This window comes from Aquarana catesbeiana, linkage group LG09 (assembly GCF_042186555.1).
Source record: "Aquarana catesbeiana isolate 2022-GZ linkage group LG09, ASM4218655v1, whole genome shotgun sequence".
In the NCBI taxonomy this organism is placed as follows: Eukaryota; Metazoa; Chordata; class Amphibia; order Anura; family Ranidae; genus Aquarana; species Aquarana catesbeiana.
The window spans coordinates 79,227,587-79,249,365 of NC_133332.1; the positions used below are offsets into that span (position 1 = coordinate 79,227,587).

The window sequence follows — 21,779 nt, forward strand, 5'->3', positions numbered from 1 at the left end:
GGGACATGTGCGTTTTTGGTGCATTCCAGTGTGTTCCAGTACAGTTCAGTGCAGAATAAAAAGCAGCATGCTCTACTTTTTTTTTCTGGAACTGGAATGCACTGGAACTACAAGCACTGGTGTGAAACCTACTATCCATGCCTTTCTGATGCAGAAAAAAAACGCGCTGGACTGCATGTGGTGTAAACTGGCCCTTAAGTGCAATTAAACCCTCCTATGCTTTACAGCCAACAAAGCTGCTTCTGTTTGATCTGTAACTGCCATGGTGCCTCACATGCGCTCAGTTATGACACCAGCCATTTGACAGTTTGGTCGAGGACACAAGTAAATGTGACAGTTAGCAATCCCAGCGTTCCAGGAATGAAACTGTTTTTTGAAACCATTAAATCAATGGGTTTAAGTTCGCTTTATGATTTACTGCTGTTCAGGGGCTCTGGGCTTCAGCAAAATGGCTGCTTCCAGCAAGAAGAAACAGGAACAATGCTGGAGGCAATTTAGAGCACAAACTAATGCCCCTTTCAGACGGGCTTTCCGATTAGGTCCGCCTGTCAGTTTTTCAGGCAGACCTGATCGGATACGCGGCGGATGTCAGCGGTGACATGTCCGCTTACACCCGCCGATATCCATCTGATCCTGTCCATGAAATCCAGACAGATGGAGACCCTTTTTTCCATCCATCTGGCGAATTGGATGGGATCGGATGAAAATGGACAGGCGGACCGTTTTCAAGAGATCTCCCATAGGGGAGAGCGGGGCTCTGAGCGGCCCATCTCAGCACACTAACTGGAGACGACCTGTCATCCGCCTGCTCAGTGGGGATCAGCAGACCGATCCCCCGCTGAGCAAAGCGGAGTCCGCCGGGCAGACCGTCCGTGTGAAAGGACCCTAATTTTGGTGGCATAAATATTAACCCGTTGCCAACCGGCCATAGCCAAATGACGGCTGCAGGGCGGTTGGATAACTCTGGGATCCTGTCATATGACGTGATTCCAGAAAACAGCTCCCGCACGCACACGGGAACATCCGTGACCCCCCGGGTCCAGAGGACCCGGCGCATCACGGATCACGGTAATTGGCCGCAAATGACGGAGCGATCACATGTAAACAAACCGGCATCATGTCATGACTCCGGTTCCATCCGGAGGGATCGGATGGGAGCAGTGCTGTGGGCTGGATGTGTAGTGCCCACACCGCTGCTCAGTGACATGTGCAGTCACATCCATCCATCCATCCATGCTCAGCCATCCATCCATGCTCAGCCATCCACCCTTGCTCAGCAATACCCAGCACTACTCTGCAGTACCCTGCAATTCCCTGTGCAATACTCTGCAATTTCCTGTACAATACTCTGCAATGCCCCGCAATACTCTGCAATGCCCCGCAATACTCTGCAATGCCCCGCAATACTCTGCAATGCCCCGCAATACTCTGCAATGCCCCGCAATACTCTGCAATGCCCCGCAATACTCTGCAATGCCCCGCCATACCCTGCAATACTCGGTGATACCCAGCCATACTTTGCCATGCTCAGCCATACTCGGCCTCTGTATGTGGCCAGGCTGTGGAAGTCTCACACATGTGATATCACCGTACTCAGGAGGAGTAGGAGAATCTATTTTTGGTATATACATGCTATGTGTTAGAAATATTGTATAAATGGACAACTTTGTGTTAAAAAAATGTGTTTTAACCACTTCCCGCCCGCCGGCCGTCATACGACGTCCTTGACTTTGTGCGGGGATATCTGAATAATGGGTGCAGCTACAGGCATCATTCAGATATCAGCTTTTTCAGCCGGCGAATTCCTACACCATGAGAACAATCATAGCGGCTGTTCCACTGCTTGATCGTTCTTACGGGAGGCGAGAGGGGACGTCCCCCCCTCCCGCCGCCCTCAAGTGCTTCTACCGACTCACCGCTACGATCGAAGCCAGGATCGTTTTTTTATTTTTTTTTTATTTCAGGCTTCCCAGCCTAGAGGTGAGATGTGGGGTCTTTTTGACCCCATATCTCACTGTAAAGAGGACCTGTCATGCCATATTTCTATTACAAGGGATGTTTACATTCCTTGTAATAGGAATAAAAGTGATCAAAAAATTTTTTTTTGGGAAAAAAGCATCAAACTAAAATAAATAAAGTAAAATGAACAACAAAAAAAAAAAAATTTTTTTTCTCCGTGTGCTCGCATGCAGAAGCGAACGCATACGTAAGTCCCGCCCACATATGAAAATGGTGTTCAAACCACACATGTGAGGTATCGCTGCGATCGGTAGAGCGAGAGCAATAATTGTGGCCCTAGACCTCCTCTGTAACTCAAAACATGCAACCAGTAAAAAATTTTAAAGCGTCTCCTATGGGGATTTTTAAGTAGCGAAGTTTGGCGCCATTCCACGAGGGTGTGCAATTTTGAAGGGTGACATGTTAGTATCTATTTACTCAGCATAACTTCATCTTTCACATTATGCAAAAATATTGGGATAACTTTACTGTTTTTTTTTTTTTTTAAAGCACAAAACTTTTTTTTTTTTTAAAACGCGTTTGAAAAATTGCTGCGCAAATACCGTGCAAGACAAAAAGTTGCAACGACCGCCATTGTATTCTGTAGGGCAGTGGCCATCAACCCTGTCCTCAGGGCTCACTAACAGGCCAGGTTTTATGTATTACCTAGGGGGAATGCAGACTAGAATACTGCAATCACTGAGCAGCAAATGATATCACCTATGATGTATTTCAGTTATCTTGTAAACCTGGCCTGTTAGTGGGCCCTGAGGACAGGGTTGATGACCACTGCTCTAGGGTCTTTGCTAAAAAAACATATATAATGTTTTGGGGTTCTATGTAATTTTCTAGCAAATAAATTATGATTTTTACATGTAGGAGAGAGAGAAATTTCAGAATTGGCCTGGGTGCTCCAGAACGCCTGAAGGTGCTCCGTGCATGTTGGGCCTCTGTATGTGGCCACGCTGTGTAAAAGTCTCACACATGTGGTATCGCCATACTCGGGAGTAATAGCAGAATGTGTTTTGGGGTGTAATTTGTGGTATGCATATGCTGTGTGTGAGAAATAACCTGCTAATATGACAATTTTGTGAAAAAAAAAAAAATCTTGATTTTGCAAAGAATTGTGGGAAAAAATTACAACTTCAAAAAACTCACCATGCATCTTTCTAAATACCTTGGAATGTCTTCTTTCCAAAAAGGGGTCATTTGGGGGGTATTTGTACTTTTCTGGCATGTCAGGGTCTCAAGAAATGAGATAGGCCGTCAGTACTTCAGGTGTGATCAATTTTCAGAGATTGGCACCATAGCTTGTGGACTCTATAACTTTCACAAAGACCAAATAATATACACCGATTTGGGTTATTTTTACCAAAGATATGTAGCGGTATAAATTTTGGCCAAAATATATGAAGAAAAAATTACTAATTTGCAAAATTTTATAACAGAAACGAAGAAAAATGCATTTTTTTTTTTTACAGAATTTTCGGTCTTTTTTCTTTTATAGCGCAAAAAATAAAGAACCCAGCGGTGATTAAATACCACTAAAAGAAAGCTCTATTTGTGTAAAAAAAAAAGGACAAAAAAAAACACACTCGGCAGTGCCTAAGAATGGAGCGCTACTGAGCATGTGCAGAGCAGGGTGAGACAGTGTATTACTGGATTTTAAACAGTATATACACTTATTTGTAATGTTTTACACAGCTATACCCATTGGAGAGATTTCTCTTCAGTTCCTGCCCCATAGCCAAACAGGAAGTGAGAAGAAATCCTTGAAAATTAAGGGAATCCCTTGGTGACCCCCAGGTAACTAGAAAGAGTCTCCCCATTTGAGGATTTCTCCTCCTATTACTTTTCTGGGGACACCCCAATATTTGGGATTTTTTTACTTTCACTTTTAATGATAATGGTAAACAGGACATATAATGAGGGTGAATCTCCCTAATAAGGCCACAGACAGCAATAAAATCTACCAGCGTTTCTAATCCCTCTCCACTTTATCCAAAAATAAAAATAAAATAAAAAACACACACACAACAAATACCAGTAACAGGGCCTCTTTAAAAGGAGGCCAGCAAAGATCACCCCTTTAAATAATACAGATTTCAGGATTTATGCTGTTTTTATTAAAATTATTTTTATTGCATTAAAGTGAATCTGTACTAACCAACACAAGAGTCCCCGATAAGAATCTATGCTTTAAAGAGTCTATCACTGAGGGGAAAAGGGACAAACTTCTGCAGGTATGAACTGCACACACTTTTAGTAGCTTTCTAAATCTTTCCATCATGGCTGAACCTCTGGGGGTTCCGAGAGGCAAAGTTATGGGACTTTCCAATAGGGCTAAATCCAGCTCCTTCCTACATCCTGCACAGTCCTATTGTCTAACATGGCTACTAATCATAGTAATTGGCCAATAGGAATGTCAGGCAGAAGCTCAGTAACAACCCCTGACACTAGCCACAAATGTTGGGACTTCACCTGTTAGAACCACCTACCTTGTGGCCATGACGGCAAAGTGTAGGAAGATACTGCAGTTATGTACAACCACCTCCTTACCCCATCCCAGTCTACCATGAACTCAAATATCAGTTGTGCGCATACTTTCCTGTAAAAATGCAGGGATACAATAAGCATGTTAAGTAGCATATCTGCTGGCGATTTAATATTTTGTTTTTTGAAAGGTGATCACACAGTCACTAAAATTTGATCGGATTCCATCCCTAGCCAGTTGGCCGGTTTAGGCTCCTTGGCATGTACTTTACGCTTATGCTTAGTCATGCTGGATTTATCAATGAAACGTTTATTACACTGAGGACATGCAAAGGGCTTTTCCCCCGTGTGAGCCCTTTGATGCTTCAACATGGTGTCTTTACATGGAAAAGCTTTCTCACAGTACTTGCAGACAAATGGTTTCTCCCCTGAGTGCTGCCGCTGGTGGACAACCAGGCTGGCGTATTGGCAGTAACTCTTTCCGCACTCGTTGCACACGAATGGCTTCTGTTCTGCATGCATGCCGGAGTGCTTGACCACGCTGGATTGCCGAGTGAAGCCTTTCCCACACACTGGACAGGAGTATGGCTTTTCACCAGTGTGGACTACCTGATGGAGGACGAGGTGCTGTTGATTGAAGAACCTCCGGTCACACTGGTTACAGGGAAAGGGTCGCTCTCCAGTATGACTTCTCTTGTGAGCGTCCAGGTGGTTCTTACATGAGAAACTTTTTTCGCACTCATTGCATGGAAATGGCCGCTGTCCAGTATGTATCAGTAGGTGTTTATCAAGGGTCCACTTACTTCCTAATACTTTCCCACACACTTTGCAGGAAAAAGAGGTCTTTCCCAATCTTGACTTGTGTGTCCTGGACCTTTTCTTGTTAGTTTTTGGTGGTAAATACTCTTCGTCTTTGAACGTGCATTCTGCTAGAAAAACAAAAAAACAAAAAAAAAAAAACACAGTGACAGATGAAGATCTCCAGTGTAACATTTATTACATACAGGCTTTGGAATACCATTCAGTTATATTTGTTAAAGATCAACCTCAGAAAATTGTTATTTAAAATGGTTGTAAACCCTTACATACTGTATACCCAGTGAAGTGAATGGCCTCGGGTGATACACGGAGATTAAACAAATCCTCCTACACAAGTTGTACATGTTTATCTACACTCTTTTCTACAGTCAAAGTGCTAAAATTATAAAGCTTGTTTGAGATGTCAGATAAGGGGGTGGGGAGCTGAAATTACACACTTCAGAGCACAGTAAGGAGAGCTCCAAGAGCTGATTGGAGGGAAGGGGCATACCTTCCAATCACACAGGAACAGAGTTGAGGCTGTCAATCTACTGGAGTTTCCTCCCGTCACCTTTTTTTCTCTTGGTGTCAGGAAAACTTGTCAGAAGTGACTCATGCTGATAGTGGAGGAATGAAGCAGTGGACAGAAATGACTCTTTGCGCTCTTAACTGAGGCAAGTACACACTATAGAGGGATATGCTTTGTTCGTATTTCATGTCTGAGGTTTACAACCACTTTATATTTTATGTGGGCACGAATGGTTTAAACCACAAGCCAACTGCTCTTCTCTCTCAGAGACTTCATTGGCACCAATTTCTGCCTCCTCTAGCAAGGCCTTAAAGCAAACCTGTGTCTTACCCATGCAAGGCAAAGTTCAGTATAATGCTTACCTCCATAGATATTCTTAGTTTCATTGGAGCAAAATTAAGTTATTTGAGTCGCCTGAACTGGGGCTTACACAGACCTTTGGGCTCCCCATGTAACAACATATACTGGCTACATGTTCCTCCATATTCTGAAGAATACACATCATCCCTTACTACTCTCCACCTCTGGGTGCTGGCTCTGTACAGGTCCATCCTCACCAAAGAAAATACTTCAAAAAGATATATTCACCATGTTCAGATATCCTCCACCTAAATATTTATTTCAAAGCAGTCACATCACCCAAGTGATCTCCTCCCTCGGACTTATTTCGGTATTGGGCTTAGCCATAGAAAGCCAGAAGTACTGAGTATTTGCTTTGGCTCCTGATGCTGTACACATAGTTAGGGAAGCTAAGCAAAGAAATATATGCTAGGGCATGGTGAGGGATCAAAGTAAAGATGACACTTTGTCCTGACCAGACAAGGCACGTTAGCGCAAAACTAAAGACTCTTCTGCCCAAAAAAAAAAAAAAAAAAAAAAAATTTTTCATAACAGTTTTGCTTAAAAGAAGTATGGGGTTCTTAAAAAAAAAATCCAAGGCTGCATCTGTCCCCCGCTGCCTCTAAGGCTGAGAACTGAGCAATCCAAGATAACTGATCTCTCAGGCTGTGGAGGGGGCAGGAACGGCTGTCTCAGGCTCTTGGCGGCTTGCTAAGAGGCTGAGCCAGCTGCCGGTCCAGGCATCTTGGTGGATCCTGACTGTAAAGTTGTGTCAGCTGACAGTGGGCTTCAGCCCGTTGTCAGCTGAATACAGGTCACAAGATTGCAAAACGGACTGCACTACTGTGACCCATAGGAGACTTAGGGCCAAAAAAAGCTTTGGCTTTACTTCGCCTTCAAAGTGTTTGTAGAGGCTGAAGGTTTCATTCTATACAAGAAGGTAAAAAAAAAAAAAAAAACTTTCTATGTGTAGCAGCCCCCCCCTCCAATACTTACCTGAGCCTGGATCTTCCCCCCAACTATGTGCACAAGTGCCTCGGATCTCTGGGGACTCTCCTTCCTCATTGGCTAAGACACCCAGTGAGCCAATGAGGAGAAGGGGGGGCAGGGCTGAGATGGGGCTGTGTGTGTGAATGCACATGCAGAGCCACGGCTCAGGAGTGAGCCTGCTTGAGTGCCCCCATTGCAAGCTGCTTGCTCTGGGGGCAACTGGCAGGAGGGAGGGGCCAGAAGCGCCGGCTTGGGACCTGAGAAGAGGAAGATTGGGGTTGCTCTGTGGCAAAACCAGTATTGATATGTTTGTTATTTTACAAAAAATTGACTTTTATATTATTTTAAATGCATGTATTCTATTGTGTGCTATCCATATATTGCATTGACATAAGTCAAGTGAGTATGCTCCTATTTTCTCCATTTTGGTCTGTTAAAAATACAATTTTTATATAAAAGTTCATCATATCTGTCCATTAAGTGCAAGAAAATTCCTGTTCATCCTGCCAGAAATCTACTTGGCTTGTAATTTCCTGTGAGCGCTGCCTGTTCTGCACTGAAACTTTTTGCAATATTCCTTCACTGGAGATGTTTTGTCCGAACACACGGCTCCATTCTTGGTCTCTTACAGATGCCAGAAATGAGCCAGAGGCTTCAATGGAATTCAAACTTGCTAGGAGCAAGAAAATGGCCTTCTTTACTTAGTGGTTGCATGACCACTCAGCCTCCAATCTTCCTCTGTTCTATGGGAGCTGTGGGCATGGACTGATGACTGTCACCGCATCTCACTTCTTCCATCCATTTCCAGGCAGACAAAAGAAGACTGGGAGGAGATTTAAGCGCTCCCCCAGGGTAGGCATTATCCACGCTTCCTACAGGGGGGACAACACCGGAGTGTCTATGCTGCAGGGAGAGGGTGACAACACTTCTGGAAACTGAGCAACAATCTTGCAGCACTGTCAACTCTCTCCAGGGAGTAATAATAGTAAAAATGAAAATAGTGGCAGGATCAACAGGTAAAAGACACGTACAATACAAAAAGGATAGATCCAGTGCACCGAGGGCATATGCCCAAATTAGAACGAGTCTCTAAAACAATCAATTAAAAAAAAAAGAGAGACAGGCTCAGTCTATAAGTCCATTGGTCTTAAATAGCTAGTGGTGGCAGCCATCCTAAGAGTGTGTCCAACTCTGAAAAATGGAAGAGAAGAGAGAGAGGGGAAGGCGCCACCTAAGTGTAGTATTAATGTACAGACTTTATTATCACAGGGTTAAAAACACTTACAAGACATAATTGATAAAGTGTTTATCAATGGTACTCAGCCCTGAGGGGTCCTGCAGGCTCCGCTGGTGTCATCCACACTACTGGAAGGAGATGGTAGGGGGCGCGGAGGTCCCTGTAGGGACTTGCATCCCTTCCACTGATGTCACTTCTGCCTGTGCATTCTACGCTGGTCATGCGTGAAACTTCCTGGACCTACAGGGACCTCCGTGTCTCCTACCATCTCCTTCCAGCAGAGTGGATGACACCTGGGGAGCCTCCAGGATGGCGGGACCCCCCAGGGCTGAGAACCATTGATGAGCACTTTTATCAATTATGTCTTGTGAGTGTATTTAACTAGGGCTGAAACAACTAATCGATTAATCGACAACTAATCGATTATGAAATTAATCAATTACTATTTTCATAATCGATTAATCGGCCAGTAACATAATGGGGTTAAAATAAAATTAGTACTTTATAGTACAAAAAGGGCAAATAATCGCTACTGTAAATATTACTTTCACAGTTCTACAGTAAAAAAATTAACCCCTTACAGTAGCGATTATTTGCTTTTTTTGTATTATAAAGGGTTTTTTTAACCCCATTATGTTACTAAACGTCTTAGACCCGGTTCACTTCTTTGTGTTTTTTGGTGCTTTTTGCAGAAACACACTACAGTTCATTTAACATGGTTTTCTATGGGACACGTTCACATCTATGCTTTTTTTCAGCCGCTGCGTATTTGGAAAGGGTCAAGGACTTTTTTTTTTTTTTTTTTAACGCAAAACAGTGTTTTTTTTGGTTCAATATACTTCAATGGAGAAGCTGCAGAAAAGCATGTAATGCGTTTTTGCAGCAATTTGTATTTTTAAATCTGCCCAACAAATTGGCCAAAAAACTGTATTTCCCTTCTAATAGTGTATACAGTATATCTCCTCTAATAGTGTATATACAGTATATCTCTTCTGTCTGTTATTCTCAGAGTGGATTCAATATTTTGCTCCCTGACCATGTAGTTGGTTGTTTATATTTACCACTCCATAGAGATATTTAAAAATAAATTGTTTTTTTTTTTTTTGAAAACTTTACATATTAACTAAATTATACACCACACTTTTTTTTTAAGGTTATTAACCGATTAATCAAAACAATAAATCGACCAACTAATCGAATATGAAAATAATCATTAGTTGCACCCCAATATTTAACCCTGTGATAATAAAGCCTGTACATTAATACGACACTTGGGCGACGCCACTACTCTTTTTTCTATCAACAGGTAAAAGTACTGCTATTATTGTAAGAGGCAGACATAAGGGCCAATTTAGACTTTTTCAATACATTACTTTACCAATTTTAATGGGCTGCCAACACACCACATCACATCTATAATGGACATGGCACTATATCGTACAGATGGTTTCCAAGTGCTCTGTGCTGACTTAGTGCATTGGGATGCCATTAAAATGATTAAAACCATAGCATAAATGCCCCATAACAATTACATCAAATGCAATACTGAGCAATGCAAAAATTATATAAAAATAAATAAATCCCTGGACATGCCTTTTAACAAAAAGGTGAACAATGTGCTGACCTGGACTGACTGGGTCCTCAGATACAGACATATACAAATCTTGGCTCTCCTCTGCCTCCTCCTTGATGTGATCGGTAATATAAACATGTTCCTGATCAGGAGAAGGAACGAACTGGGGAGATTCTGGAGGGACAAGAAAAAGTGCATTAAATATGTGAAGAAAGATTTTTTTCTCTATGTACTAAAACAATTCTATTAAGGGTTAATCAGACTGTCTGTAAAAGGGATATCCTATGCAAATAACATTTTATAGAGCGTTCTTCAGTCCCTGATCCAACTCAAATCCAGTATTCCTTCTGCAGTCATACAAATGTACCCCCTAATGTGCATACAGGGGTTTGACTGAGGACACCAATAGATGACCATGGAGGAGCACAGGGAAGATGTGCATCAGTGCTTAGGATGGGTTTTTAGGAGAACCTGTCACTTTTCCATGAATGGTAAAAAGGGACAGATTTGCTTAAAAGCCCAAATCTGACCTCTTGGCTCCTGCCCACCAATTCTTTTCCAAAGTCTTCAGGCTGGTCATGTGATGGCTTATGGTCCTCTTCACCTCTACTCCAGGCTGGGTGGTCCTCAATGATGCAGAGAGCAGTGCTGGCATGATGTCATCCCCCCTCTCTGCACCATTACATAGTAAACTATGGGGTGTTTTGGTGATGGAGGATCTCATGACAACCTACACTCACAGTAAGTCCTCAGTCTTCTAGGTGTAGTAGAGAATAGCAGCATAGGCATTTGCTGTTCTCCATGAACGTTCTGCTCTGTCAGTAGCCTTTCCCTTATGCCAAAGTCAGAAGTGACAGATTTAAAGATGCCCACATAACTTAAAGTGGATGTAAACCCTCATATACACCCAGTGAAGTGAAGAGTCTCAGATGATACACAGAGATTAAACAAATCTACCTATATAAGTTTTACATGTATATCTGCTGTCTTCAGCTTTCTACATTCTTTAGAAAATGCACATTGTGTTAGAAATTTTTCTTCCTGTTTCAGCAGTGGGACAGGAGTCTGGGCATACACTGTGTGTAAACCGATTGGAGGAAAGCCCCCCTCCACATAGGCAGAGGAATGAAGAAACTTGCAGAGCTGTACCATAAATAGACCAGCTCTCTGCTTATCCATCTCCAAGTTCCCTCCCCGACACAAATTTCTAACTGCTTTTATCTCCTGTATCAGAGAGCTTGTCAGGAGTTATCATGCTGATAACAGAAGAACGGAGCAGCAGAAAGACACGGGACTTAGGGCTTTGGAGAGAGATAAGTAAACACTACAGATACAGTACAAAGAAAGGAGAAACAATGCAAACTTATACTGTCTCAACCAAACCTATTGAACCCACTGCTAAACCTGATAATAAAAATGGGTATGTAAACTGTGCAGTGTATAAGCAATATTAAAAATACATAATCAATGTGTCTAAAAATGAAACACCTACGTGCAATGAATTATTAAATAGAACAATCAATAAACTACAAACCTAAAAAGGTACATTTGAGTGCAAAAATTACAATAAAAAAACAGTCAATAAAGTGCAAATACAAGGATGAGTATCTGATATGTGTCCATAAAGTGCTAAACCATTAAATGCATATATAATCAATAAAAGTCCATTAAGAAAAAAAAACACATAAAACAATCCAAAAGGTGATCAGAAATTAATATTCTATCCATGTGAACTGTATGGGGGAGAGGAAGGAAAAACTCCATAGCGTAAAACCATTTAAAATTGCTTGTTTATTAAAAACATCTAGGAAAACTCACCCCTCCTACCGCTCCGTGAGGACGTTGAATGACGAAACTTGTAGAGCGGGGCTAGGACGCTGGTATCATAACGCTTTCTGGGTCTGCACTCACGGCTTGTTCATTGCAGCTGGAGGCTACTGACACACATTACAAAGCACTTATTCCCTAGTGTTGGGTTGACACTTCTAACATGTGAGTTTTCCAAGATGTTTTTAATAAACAAGCAATTTTAAATGGTTTTACGCTATGGAGTTTTTCCTTCCTCTCCCCCATACAAACCCCACGCATGATTGAGTCATATTTGAGAGGAGTCGGAAGCAACAGAGGATCTCATCAGTTGCAATGTTTTGGACAGAGCGCTTTTGCTGGTTTATAACCTGACCAGCCATTGTTTCTGGTGAATGATCTCGGAGCAAATGGTGAAGGAGCACATTTGGTGTTATTTCATGTGGATAGAATATTCATTTTGGATCCACTTTTGGATTGTTTTATGTGATTTTTTTTGAATGGACTTTTTTTGATTATATATGCATTTAATGGTTTAGCACTTTATGGATGCATATCAGATACTCATCCTTGTACTGATCACTTTTTCAGCACTGATTATTTGCACTTTTTAAGATTTGCACTTTATTGACTGTTCTATTGTAATTTTTGCACTCAAATGTACCTTTTTAGATCTGTACTTTATTGATTGTTCTATTTAATAATTTGTTGCACGTAGGTGTTTCAGTTTTAGACACATTGGATATGTATTTATAATATTGCTTATACACTGCACAGTTTACATACCAGTTTTTATTATCAGGTTTAGCAGTGGGTTCAATAGGTTTGGTTTAGACAGTATAAGATTGCGGTTTCTCCTTTCTTTGTAATATCATTATCAGTGTATCACTGACAGGTCAGCAGCAGCATTCTTACTCAACCCCTAAAATTTGTATACATTACTTTCCACTAATATCGCTGTATTATTTCTTTCTTTACTACAGATACAGTGCCTTTAAAAAGTATTCATACCCCTTGAAAATTTTCCACATTTTGTCATGTCACACGATCATACACACAAAATCGAGACTCATCACACCAGGCAACATTTTTCCAATCCTTCATTGTCCAATTTTGGTGAGCCTGTGTGAATTGTAGCCTCAGTTTCCTGTTCTTAGCTGACAGGAGTAACACCAGGTGTGGACTTCTGCTGCTGTAGCCCATCTGCTTCAAGGTTCAATGTGTTGTGCATTCAGAGATGGTATTCTGCATACCTTGGTTGTAACTAGTGGTTATTTAAGTTACTGTTGCCTTTCTATAATCTTGAACCATTCTGCCCATTCTCCTCTGACATCAACAAGGCATTTTTGTCCACACAACTGCTGCTCAGTTTTTGAAATACTCAGACCAGCCCGTCTGGCACCAACAAGCATGCCACGTTCAAAGTCACTTAAATCCCCTTTCGTCCCCATTCTGATGCTTGGTGAACTTCAGCAAGTCATCTTTACCACATCTAGATACCTAAAAGCATTAGGTTGCTGCCATGTGATTGGCTGATTAACAATTTGTGTTACCGAGCAATTGAACAGGTGTACCTAATAAAGTGGCCGATGAGTGTGTGTGTGTGTATATATGTTTGTGCATGTGTATGTGTATAATATATATATATATTTTTAGCAGCGCTTTACCACCAATTTTACAGCGCTATTCAGCCGCTAGCGGGGCGCTTTTAACCCCCCCCCCCCCCCCGCTAGGGGCTGAGAAAGGGTTAAAACCACCGCAAAGTGCTACTGCAGCAGCGCTTTGCCGGCGGTATAGCCGAGTTGCCCCACTGATTTCAATGGACAGGAGGGGTGAAGGAGCGTATACACCAAAGATGCTGCTAGCAGGACTTTTTTTAGCGTCCTGCCAGCGCACCGCTCCAGTGTGAAAGCCCTCGGGTGTTTCACATTGGAGACACAGCAGCGGCTCTTTCAGGGCACTTTGCAGGCGCTATTTTTAGCGCTGTAGCGCCTGCAAAGCGCCCCAGTGTGAAAGGGGTCTAAAGTTAAGGTAGGAAAAAAAAAAAAGTAGGAGGGTGGATAATGCAGGGTGTGTGCTAATGAGGTCAGCTGGCCAACTCCTTCCTGTGTCATGACCTAAAGTCTGCCCAGGAAATAAGGCAGAAGTCATGGATATGTGTTTGGAAACATCCATGAAGACAGTGATGTGTGTGTAGAATTAATGGAAAGCTGTTTTATTTTTGCAAAAGAAGGACATTAATGCTATATTTGTACATGGAGGAGCTGGAATTTAGAAAAAAAAAAAAGTTAAAAAAAAGGTGAACTTATCCTTTAACCACTTCAGCCCTGGAAGGTTTGGCTGCTCAATGACCAGGCCATTTTTTGCGATACGGCACTGTGTCGCTTTAACTGACAATTGCGTGGTCATGCGACGCTGCACCCAAACAAAATTGACGTCCTTTTTTCCCCACAAATAGAGCTTTATTTTGGTGGTATTTGATCAGCTCTGCGTTTTTTATTTTTTGCGCTATAAACAAAAGAAAAGAAGAGCAACAATTTTGAAAAAGAAAAAACACATTGTGTCCTCAGTTTAGGCCAATATGTATTCTTCTACATATTTTTGGTAAAAAAATAAATAAAAAAATAATCGCAATAAGCGTTTATTGATTGGTTTGCACAAAAGTTAAAAGGTCTCCAAATAGGGGATATATTTATGGCATTTTTAATATTATCATTTTTTTTTTTTTTTACTAGTAATGGCGGTGATCTGCGAGTTTTATCTGGACTGCGATATTGCGGTGGACAAATTGGACGCTTTTGACACATTTTTGCGACCATTGACAATTATACAGCGATCGGTGCTATAAAAATGCACTGATTACTGTATAAATGTCACTGGCAGGGAAGGGGTTAACACTAGGGGGCGATCAAGGGGTTAACTGTGTTTCCTATGTATGTGTTCTAACTGAAGGGGGGATGGGACTGACTAGGAGAGGAGAGAGATCGGTGTTCATACTTAGTATGAACACACGATCTGTCTCTCCTCTCCCTTGAATCAACTGGGATTTGTGAATTTACACACACAGATCCCGATTCTCGCTCTGTCACGAGTGATCGCGGGTGCCCGGCGGTCATCGGCTCAATGCACACGCTGCGAGCTACGACGGCTCGTCAGGGGAGCCATTCTGCCGCAGCATAACTGCAGCGGCTGGTCAGGAACCGGTTAACCACTTGCCGACCAGCCGCCACCATTATACAGCGGCAAGTCGGCACGTTCCCTCAAATTGCCGTAGATGTACGTTGGCTCCTATAAGAGCCATAGCAGCGCAGAGGGGGACCCGATGCACGTGGCCGGTGACTGCGAAGTCTGCCGGCCACGCGCTATCGTGGGAATGAGAGCCAAAACGGAGATCAGTCAATGTAAACAGATCCCCATTCGGACAGGGGAGTTAAGAGAGAGATCTGCTGTTCCTAGTGATTAGGAACAGTGATCTCTCTCCTCCTCCAGTCAGCCCAGCCCCCATACAGTTAGAAACACTCCCAGGGAACACACTTAACCCTTTGATCACCTCCTAGTGTTAACCCTTACCCTGCCAGTGAAATTTATACAGTAATCAGTGGCTATTTTTGGCACCGATTGCTGTTTATATGTCAATGGTCCCAAAAAAGTGTCAAAAGTGTCCGATCTGTCCACTGCAGTCCCGCTAAAAAATGCAGATCACCGCCATTATTAGTAAAAAAAAAAAATAAAAATAATAAAAATGCCATAAATATATCCCCTATTTTGTAGACGCAATAACTTTTGCGCAAAACAATCAATATACGCTTATTGCTATTTTTTTTTTAACAAAAATACGTAGAAGAATATATATTGGCCTAAACTGATGAAGAAATTTGTTTTTGTTTTTTTTTGGGGGAGGATATTTATTATAGCATAAAGTAAAAAATATTGTTTGTTTTTTTTAAATTGTCGCTTTTTTTGTTTATAGCGCAAAAAATAAAAACCACAGAGGTGATTAAATACCACCAAAAGAAAGCTCTATTTGTGGAGAAAAAAGGACGTCAATTTTGTTTGGGTACAGCGTTGCACGACCGCACAATTGTCAGTTAAAGTAACACAGTGCCGTATCTCAAAAAATGGCCTGGTCATTAAGAGAGAAAATCTTCCGGTCTGTAAGTGGTTAAAGCCTTCCATGCTCCATCCAAAACAAAAAAAAATTTTATGGCTCTATATTTATAGAAGGTTTAGAGGTGCCTACAGCTGTCCAACATGAAGTAACGCCAGTTAAAGAATATGTAAAACCCGCATTTCATATTGAATTCTTGATATGTGCCTGCTGTAGCATGTACTCGTATGAAAAAGTATCCTGTTCTCTTTGTATTGCTCTCCTTTGTGTGAAATCCCTGGTGTTCCTGCAAGTCTGTCTACTTTCCTATTAATAACTAACCAGCTAAGCAGAGGACACACCGTGGTCAGTTATTTAGCTGTGCTGAGAACTCAGCCTTCTCTCCTCCAGTGATCAGTCTTGTCCTGAACCCCCCCTCCCCTCTGCTTCCTGCACAGTCTTTCACTGAGAAGCTCAGTGTGCTGCTGTTTATCCTCCTCTAGCTGTCATGCAGCTGAGAACAGAGGGAATGTGCTCACAAAAAAAAAGTGAAGACAATTTATTTATAACTTTTTTTTTTTTAAATCTATACACAACTGTTTACTGAATAGGTTGTTTTGCAAGTTGAGGGTTTACAATCACTTTAAAGAAGAGGATAACAGCGTAATTTTAGGGTGCAGGATAAAGCAGAAGCAGCTGGAGCAAACCAATAAAAACACGGGGAGGAACATATAAGGTATAAGCAGCCGCTTGGTGTGAATTTAAACCAGAACTCAAGGAAAGGCAATCCAACACATCACCAATCACAAAGCCATGCATACTGTTGAACTTTATTCTTAATAAACTATAAAATGAATACTTGCCAGTGACACGATGAGGTTCTACATCTGGTTCCTCTTTAATGCGACATTTGATGGGGTGAATTTGTTCTGTACTTTGCTGCACTGGGGCTGTTGGCTGTTCTGAAATAGATTAAACAAAAACTCCACATTATACTGCATTTCTTAATTGTAAAGCACAGGAAACAGATCTTCGGTCTTAACCAAAGTTATATGCCTTCAGGTTACTGAATACTGGCAAAAAAGAAGCTACAGGGACAGTGCCTATATAACCCTTCCCAATCAGCCTCAGCTTTTGCTACTTTCCTTAGCTGATTGAGGTCTTCTCTCCAATAGAAGCAAACCATTATTTTTTGAGCCTATTGCTTCTTCCCAAGATTCCTCTATCAAGCTTTAGCTGCCTCAAAGCCACTGTGACCGTCTCATTTCAGCTTTTCAGTTATTTCCTGGGCTGAGCCTTGAGGAACTGTACCTGGAACCCATCAGAAAGAAGATGTGGGGCCGGCTTATAAAGCTTCTGCAAGTACTGGATCCTAAAGGCACCTACCTTAGCACAAGGTGCAATACATAAATTAGCCGGAGGGCACTACACAGGTCCAGGACTGTGGTCTGCCCACCAGTGGAGCCCTAACCCTGAAGACTCCTTCTGGAGTATGCCCACCAGGGTTGGTGAAAACCTGGATGGGGCTTTTCCCCGGCATCCTGACCCCTTGTTTGGGGCCATAACAACTGGCAGTGTAAGTTGCCCTTTAAACTGGTCCCAGGGGTGCTGTCACTCTGATCCCCTCCGGATACAGGGGAGCAAAGGGTGCAGCACTTTTATAATGTATCACAGCCTTAAGGAGCAGACTGTGACACTTTAAATGCTGTGTTGCATCCATCGAGCCATTGAGTCTGTTGCAGCCATGAGTGAGAATGATGTGGTGGTTTTCCACTTTGACGATGGAGTCAGGAATTTTTTTTTCCCCTAATAAACTGGGCAGTTCTCACAGAAGATGCCAGCTTCTCGGACGGGGGGGGATTGGGGACCGAGTATATTCTCAGGGTACTTGATCATTGGAGGAAGCTTGGCTTCCCATCAGCATTCCATGAACTTCCTGGAACTGGCAATTTGGCACCTTCAGCACTGGACCTGCCATCTCCAAGCTTGCCCAACCAAAGAGTCAAACACCCTTAAAAGTGGTGTTTTTGATGCTCAGTGTGCAGGAGGCCTTAGAATTAACAGTATATTTTTGGGCTGTAGCATACAACTCAAGCAGAAGAGCAAACCCATAAAACATACAAGATGGGTGTAAGTATTGTGCTTGATGGGAATTGAAACCAGGACCCCGTGCTTCAGGGCAATCCAAAACATCACCGAGTACAAAGCCATGCATAATACCGATCTCTATTTCGTAGCAAACTTTAATTGAATACTTGCCAGCGGAATGATGAGGTTCTTCTTCCCGCTCCTCTTTAATGCAGAGATTGATGGGGTCATTTTTTTCTGTACTTTGCTGCAATGGGGCTGTTGGTTGGTCTGAAATGGATTAAAAAAAAAAGCCACATTTAACTGTATTTTCAATAAATATTCTCAACCACTTTCTCTGCAAAAAAAAAAAAAAAATCAGTGGTGTTGGTTTGCAGCTACTGTACAGATTACCTCCCTCTCCTCTTCACCATAACATAGGGGAAGGTGTTCTGTAGGTCACACAGACATCTGGGAACAATGCTAAGTTATCACAGGAAGTTATCAGCTCACTAGATTTAAAGTAGGATCCAGTGGTATATCGTTAGTGTGTGCATGGTACATGTGCTCTGAAATTTAAGGGCCCACTATGAACTTACTACTCACACTAAGGATTTGGGCTGCCAATTGTCCATTTGTAGGGACAGAGCCAAGCCTCAGCCAACAACACTTTCCAGCAACTCAAAGCTAGCAAGGCCAGCAAGAGAATGGTGTGAAGCAGTAGTACTACCTATGCTGCCAGTCACCCCCCCCCCCCAGCTATAATTCTGACTTGTTTCTCTTCTCCCCGCCCCTACATTTAAAGAAAGAAGCTGAAAAAGATGAAGCCTGACTGTGAAGCATGGAGGTGGTTTGCAGCTCAGTGCCTCTCCCATTTCAGGTAAAAACAAGGCTGAGGAGTCTGGGAGGGAGGAATGGGCCAGCGAGAAGATGAGAAGCAGCAAAAGGAATAAAGAGTATGTGTGGCACCATATGTAAGCAACCCCTTCAATATACTATTAGAGAAAAATAGATTGTGGTGCAACAAGTGTGTATTTGTGAGAGCACCTGCCAGAGAATGGAGAAGCATTGATGTCATTGTGTGCAGTATGGGAGGTAGTATTCTGGACACTGGACATCCCCTCTATCTCTTCCTCTCCCTCATCTCCTCCTTCACTTCCCTCTCTTGCCTCCCCATCTCCCCCCCCCCCCCCCCTTGCCTCTCACCCCGGACTCACTGCCCCTATCCCCCCCCTCCTCTCTCTCCCCCCTCTGTTTCTCATCCCCTCTCCTTCCCACCTGACCCTTTTGCCCTCCTCCTGCTATTTCATTCCCTCCTCACTCCTCAATTTTTTTTTCTGCCCACCCCCCCAAACTCTGCCTATCTCTCTCCCTGGTCTGCTACCCATCCCCTCTCCCCACTTGTCCCCCCACCTGGCCCTCTCTCCCTCTACCACCACCCCCCCTTTCCTCTTCCCATACCTTTCTCTCTCTCTCCTCAACTGGCCCTCTCTCCCTTTCAGTATCAGGTCTGGGGTGTGCATGCCGGTCGCCGTTCAGCCGGTCCAGCAGATGCGATGTCTGCCGGGACCCGCGATAGTTCGGGAGACAGGCAGAACAGCGATCTGCCTATGTAAACAAGGCAGATTGCCTTCTGTGATGAGGGAAGGTTGTGATCCTGCGTTTCTGCTAAGCAGGAACACAGATCTCTGCCTTCTCACAGTACAAGCACCCCCCCAGTTAGCAAGCACTCCCTAGGGACACATTTAACCCTTTGATCACCCCTGATGTTAACCCCTTCCCTGCCAGTGTCATTAGTACAGTGACAGTGCATATTTTTTAGCACTGATCACTGTATTAGTGTCACTGGTCCCCAAAAAGTGCCAAAAGTGTCAGTTAAATGTCTGATTTGTCCGCCGCAATATCAAAGTCCCACTATAGCTCTATATAAGTCTTTGACCGCCGCCATTACTAGTAAAAAAATAAATAATTAAAAATTCCAAAAATATATCCCATAGTTTGTAGAAGTGATAACTTTTGCACAAACCAATCAATATACGCTTATTGGGATTTTTTTTTACCAAAAATATGCAGCAGAATACATATTGACCTAAATTGATGAAGAAATTAGATTTTTTTTCCTTTTTTTATTGGATATGTTTTATAGCAGAAAGTAAACAATCTATATACATTTTTTTTTTTAATTGTTTTTTTTTTTGTTTATAGCGCAAAAAATAAAAACCGCAGAGGTGATCAAATGCCACCAAAAGAAAGAAGAAAAAAACTATATACATTTTATTTGGGTACAGTGTTGCAAGATGACGCAATTGTCAGTTAAAGTAACGCAGTGCTGTATCGCAACAAATGGCCTGGTTAAGAAGAGGGGGTAAATCTTCCGGAGCTGAAGTGGTTAAGTAGGCCCTGAACTGAGGAAACTGTGCCAACAAAAATTAAAAGAAGGCAGATAGAGGGCAGAGGACTAGTCACCAGTACTGCCTGGGGTCTCCCTGCAGCTGATCTTTTCTCCAATATTCATTTCCCATGCTTTGTTGTGAACTGTCTCTCTGTGTGGAGGTGGTCATCTTGATAGAGGCAGGGCTTTGCTTTCTCATGTAAGAACTTCACCTGATGACTGGTGGAGTCATTATCAAGAAGCAATAGGAGAAATGGAAGAAGCACAGATCTATAGAATGAAGCAGAAGCAGGGAGATACTTGCACGGCAGTTCCTCAAATACAGCTTCCTCTCCAGCAAGGAGAACAGTAATGGCATTAACTTATCTCACAGATTAACAGAAGCAGCAATGCCTTACAATGCTGATATGCAGCTAGGAGACTGAAGGCACCGGAGTGTCTAGACATAGGAAGTGCCCTGAGGTTTATGAAGTTAGATTTATCAGTTTTCTCACCAACGATACAGGTGTCCAGGTTGTTCTTAGATTGCTCCCCATGTCCTTTAAGATATTCCTTTTCATCGTTAGAGAAATAAATTGCAACATCCTCACACTTTAAAGGCACCTGAAATAAAAGGGGAGCAGCAAACATTTTATATAGGATAAGACAACTTTGGACGAACAGGTTGAAGGAGCAAAATGATCTCTTAAAGTGTTACAACAGTAAAATCAGTCTGTATATGCAGTAAAACGTGCCTGTTATACTCACTGTGGAACCTAAGGGGTTAATCCTCTGCATTGTGTAAAAAGGCTGTTTTATCTGGTCTTCTCTGATCCTCCCCTTCTTCCACTGTCCCCAATCCATCTCCTGCTAGCACAGAGCCTTGGGGGCAAGCTGCACCTGCTCAGTTTGGTGTGTATTGCTAGAGAGTTTTTTTTGTTCGGAGAGTGCATGTGATCAGCACAGGGCCAATCAGCACTCTCTAGACAGAGGGTCAGGGGTCATGCAGCCTCATAGGACAGTCAGAGGAGAATGAAAACTCCTCCTACAAGCTTTAACCAGACACTGATAAAAAGTCACAAGACTGCTATATACTGCTGATGAGAAAAGGTATTTAGCAGTTTAAATTTACTAAAACGATTGCATTTCCGTGTTCTGTGTACTGTGGGAGACCAGATATAGTAAACGCAGGGTCCTGGGTTTAGTATCAAAACTAAACAAAGGAACGGGTATATCAGAAAATGTCCACTATAATATAGTAACCACTCATAGATCACTCACCAGATCAGGCGTTGTTACTGTAACTAAAACATAATGCAAAAAAACAAATCCTGGTATAGAGCACCAGGATTAAATAGGGGTTACTATGGTAACAAATGGATCATAATAGAGTGTAATCTAAAAAATAGAATTTATTAATTTTGGCAAGATATGGCAAAATGTAATATTTTAAACCAAGATGGTATCACAGCTTCACAATGACACAGGCTT

The 21,779-nt window shown here is 42.4% G+C and overlaps 1 protein-coding gene across 8 annotated transcripts in view; it reads right to left on the reverse strand.

Moving 5' to 3' along the window:
- Positions 1 to 4,101: 4,101 nt before the first annotated feature.
- The window catches only part of LOC141107831 (uncharacterized), a 29,547-nt gene continuing 11,869 nt past the window's right edge, over positions 4,102 to 21,779 (reverse strand). For 7 of the 8 annotated variants that reach the window (XM_073598834.1, XM_073598839.1, XM_073598838.1 and 4 more), the window contains 5 exons: positions 20,804 to 20,912; positions 18,110 to 18,208; positions 16,714 to 16,812; positions 10,009 to 10,131; positions 4,102 to 5,420 (listed from right to left, as the gene is read on the reverse strand). In XM_073598834.1, coding sequence (XP_073454935.1) covers positions 4,687 to 5,420; positions 10,009 to 10,131; positions 16,714 to 16,812; positions 18,110 to 18,208; positions 20,804 to 20,912 — 1,164 coding nt within the window. In that variant the 3' untranslated portion in view covers positions 4,102 to 4,686. The remainder of the gene's footprint in view (positions 5,421 to 10,008; positions 10,132 to 16,713; positions 16,813 to 18,109; positions 18,209 to 20,803; positions 20,913 to 21,779) is intronic. The other variant, XM_073598833.1, reaches the window with a different exon arrangement.